The 3,717-nt window shown below is 65.1% G+C and overlaps 1 protein-coding gene across 1 annotated transcript; it reads right to left on the minus strand.

Moving 5' to 3' along the window:
• Nucleotides 1-1,173: 1,173 nt before the first annotated feature.
• Nucleotides 1,174-3,453, minus strand: LOC123667375. The gene has a single exon (XM_045601287.1). The coding sequence runs from the start codon at nucleotides 3,451-3,453 to the stop codon at nucleotides 1,174-1,176; it is 2,280 nt and encodes a 759-aa protein (XP_045457243.1).
• Between the last annotated feature and the right edge of the window lie 264 nt (nucleotides 3,454-3,717).

Genomic DNA, 3,717 nt, shown 5'->3' on the forward strand with positions numbered 1-3,717 from the left:
ATCCGGCGGCATCGTTTCCGTCACGGGGGCGCCCTGCGCGCGAAGCTTGCTTCGCGCAGCGCGATAGGGACGGCCCCATGGATCTCGGTTTAGACCCGCCAGCAGCTCCTTCCAGGCGGCGTCCTTCCCTCGGCTGATGGCGTGCTGCAGGGCCTGCTTTGCCGTGCGGTATGCATCCCGCAGCTCCGCCTCCAGAGCCGGATCCCTGGCGCTGCGCCTCCGACAGCGTTGATACGCCCGGCGGGCGGTCATGCTGGCCGCACGAAGCTCCGCTATTTCGGGCGACCACCAGTACACCGCCCGCCGTCCTAGCGGGCGGCGGCCGACCTTCGGCATGGCCGCATCGCAGACGTTGGCCAACGACCTGCGAAAGCGGCCAGCCAGCTCATCCACGCTGGCACCATCGGCGTCGCGGTGGCTCGCCCACCGCTGGACGATTGCGGCCTCGCGCGCCGCCTCGACGTCGAGCCTGCTTAGGGCCCAGCGGGGTAGCCTGCTCGGGCCCCTAGACCGATCTGCTGACGAGGACGGGGTGGAGACCCCGAACCTGATATAGTTGTGGTCCGAGAGAGTCTCCACCCCCTCCTCCACTCTCCAGTCTGTCACTCTCCGCGCGATTGCGGGGCTGGCGAACGAGAGGTCCACCACGGAACCCCCGCGCAATCGCACGCACGTCTGAACGTTTCCAACGTTCAGGAGTGACAGACCAGAGAGGAGGGCCCAATCCTCGACGGCCCGCCCCCTCGCATCCGTGTTCGGGTTGCCCCAGGCTCGGGACTTGGCGTTGAAGTCGCCGAGAACTATCACGGCTCTCGGCGACTGTCGGCATACCGCAGCTCTGACGGTGTCGAGGAAGACCTCGAAGTCCGCCAGGCTGCGGTTGGGGGAAAAGTAGAGGCCGATGACCGCATACTCTCCCCACGTCACCACGACGTATCCCGAGCCGCGCTCCACGAGTGCGAGGGGGCGGGTGGCGGAACTGCCTAGTGCGACCGCCACCGTGCCGTCGAGATCCCCCAACCAGTTCGGTTGGGGGGGAACCCAGTACGGTTCGCAGACGACGGCCACATCGATCATCCACTGCGCCATGGACTGGGTCAACAAGTCCTGAGCCCTGGCGCAGTGGTTGAGATTGGCTTGGAGGAAGCTGTGATGTCCGATGTGATCCATGGATTACTCAGACATCACAACCTCCACCTCCCCCGCCGCGGCCGGGGGGGCAACGCCGTCTGCGGCTGTCTGGCTTGCGGTCTCTCGGGGGGCCCGGGTTCCGAGGGCCCCCTTTCCTTTCGAGGTCGCAGGCCTGCACCTGCGGCCGCACATGATGTGCCCCGAGGGTTTACCTCCCTCGGCGCACACCACGCAGCGCGGTGTCTTCTCCGGGCAGGAGGCGACCTTGTGCCCCGCGTTCCCGCATTTAAAGCAGAGGTTGCCCCTGTCGACAGACGCCGGACACTTCGGGCGCGTGTGGCCCAACCCCATGCACTTAAAGCAGCGCATGGGGAGCGCCTCCAGGGCCGACACTCGCACCGAGCTCCAGCCGATCAGTAGCCTGCCCCCCTCGGTCAGCGCTTTCGCAACCGAGACGGGGCAGGCTACGACGGTGGAGCCCATGCCGCCGAAGCCGGAGCGGATCGCCCCGACCCTCACCGTGCCGACGTCGGACGATGTCGCCTTCGCGACCGCCGCCGCCACCCTCTCGGGAGTGGCCGTGTCATCCAGGCCCGAGATGCGCACCTGCGCGGTCTTAACGGGCCTGACGACGGTGGCCACGTCCGAGAGGGCCTCCCTGAGCCGGCTGGCGAGCCGGTCGGCCTTCTCCTCTTTGTCGGAACCGGGGATCTCGAGCATCCTCGCTCCCGTCGCCGTATGACGGAAGAGGATGCGCTCGATCCCCAGTTCCTCCAATTTCACGGTGTCTTCAGCCGACCGGAAGATGGAGTCGTAAGTTTGACCCTTCTCTACAGCCGCCGGCTGCAGCTGGACGACGACTGCCGCAGTCTTCGGGGCCTTGAATTTGGCCTTAACCGTCGCCTTTGTTGCCGGCCTTCCGGACTGCTTGGTCGGCTTGGCGGTCGGCTTGGCGGCCGGTCGCGCGGACGACGCCGCGGCTGGCTTGCCAGTCGGCTTCACCGCAGGGGCGGCAGTCCGGCCTTCGACTGCAGGTGTAGATGGAGGGGCGGAGGACTTCCCTTTCCCCTTCCTCTTGCCCTTCCCTCTTTTGACCACTGTTGCCCAGGTTTCCTCCCGGGCAACCGTGGAGGGGGCCGCTGACGTAGTGGCCGCCGTCTCAGGGCGTCGAGGTCCACCAGCTCCCAGTTGGGGGCGGACCGACGGAGCCGGCGGCAGCCTCTCCTCGATCTGCGCCAGCCGGACGTTCATCATATCGCCCAGCGAGCAGGTCAAGGAGTGCTTGAACTCCTCTAGCATGGCCGCCACCGGAAGTGTCGCAGGTGGACCGGCGACTGAGGCGTTGGCAGCGGCGGCGGCGGCGGCGGCGGCGTTAGCGGCCGCTTCCGTCTTCGCCTCGGCGAAGCCGCGCCGCATCGCCTTCAGCTCCGTTTTCATTGCCTCTATTTCGATCCTGAAGCGGCGGTTCTCCGCTCGGAGCCGCCTCACTTCATCGGCCTCGGTCCTAGAGGCAAAGGCGTCGACCACCTCGCTCAGGTCCGTCGCGGACCTCTTCAGCTTTGCGACGAACTCGCCTTTGAGGTTCCCGGATTTCCGGGCAACCTCTAGTATTACGGCGAGTCCCTCGCCCGCGCGCGCCCTGAGTTCCTGCGCGTTGAGCGCAACAACGTCGTCTACGATCGACGAGCCGACGTCGGACTCGTTGTCGATGAGTATGTTTACGGGTTCCGGCCGGACAGGTGCTGGCTTGAGGAACTTTTCGCGGGAAGGACCCGCCGTGGTTCCTCTCGCCTTTCCCCTTCTCGCCGTGTTAATTTTAGCGAGGCCCGCGCCCTCGGCCTCCGTGTCCGAACCGTCACGCCCAGACGCGAAGGTCGAGGATGAGGGTCGCTTCCGCCGTCCCGTCAAGGCAATATGCCTGTCAGGGGATCCCGAAACCATGTCTGTATCGGTGTCCGTTTTGTCGTCCGCAGCCAGAACCGCAAAACGGTTTCCACCTTTGTCCTGGCCCTTAGAAGGGCCTTTTTGGCGTGAGAGGAATCTCCCCTTGCGATCTCGCGAGGGGAGACCAGTCCTCGAGAGTGACGGCTCGTTTGAGCCGCCACTCCGAAGGCTGTTATCGGAGTCCGTATTTCTTGCAGAGGTCGCACCGCCCTTCCCGGGCACAACGTCAACGCCCATATGGGGCGAATCACAGTAACAAAGGGTGCCCTCCCCAGAATCGAACGGGCAGCGTGCATCCGAAGATGCACGGAGGGATTCTCCTTTGCCGGAGGCGCAGGTACCCTCCTGGGGTAGTTTCGTTTTAGTCTTTGTTTCCATGATTAATAGGGCTATTTCACAGCTTAGATTTTTAATCGGGGTTTACTCCCCTAGGCCGCGCGGCTGACAAGCCGCTAAAGGTGCGCCCACACCTACTGGTTTTGGTCCGCGGGGGTCCGGAAACCCCTACCACCCGCTCAGTGCGAGTGGCGTTCCCCTATCCGCCACCGTGGGGACGCGCCCAGTAGAAGTCCAGCAACTCCTCCCCTTGGAGCCTAGGTCCCAGACCTAAGTCCGAGACCCAGGCCCCAAAGGCCTGGGACC

The sequence above is a fragment of the Melitaea cinxia genome, chromosome 28 (genome assembly GCF_905220565.1).
Source record: "Melitaea cinxia chromosome 28, ilMelCinx1.1, whole genome shotgun sequence".
NCBI classification, from domain to species: domain Eukaryota; kingdom Metazoa; phylum Arthropoda; class Insecta; order Lepidoptera; family Nymphalidae; genus Melitaea; species Melitaea cinxia.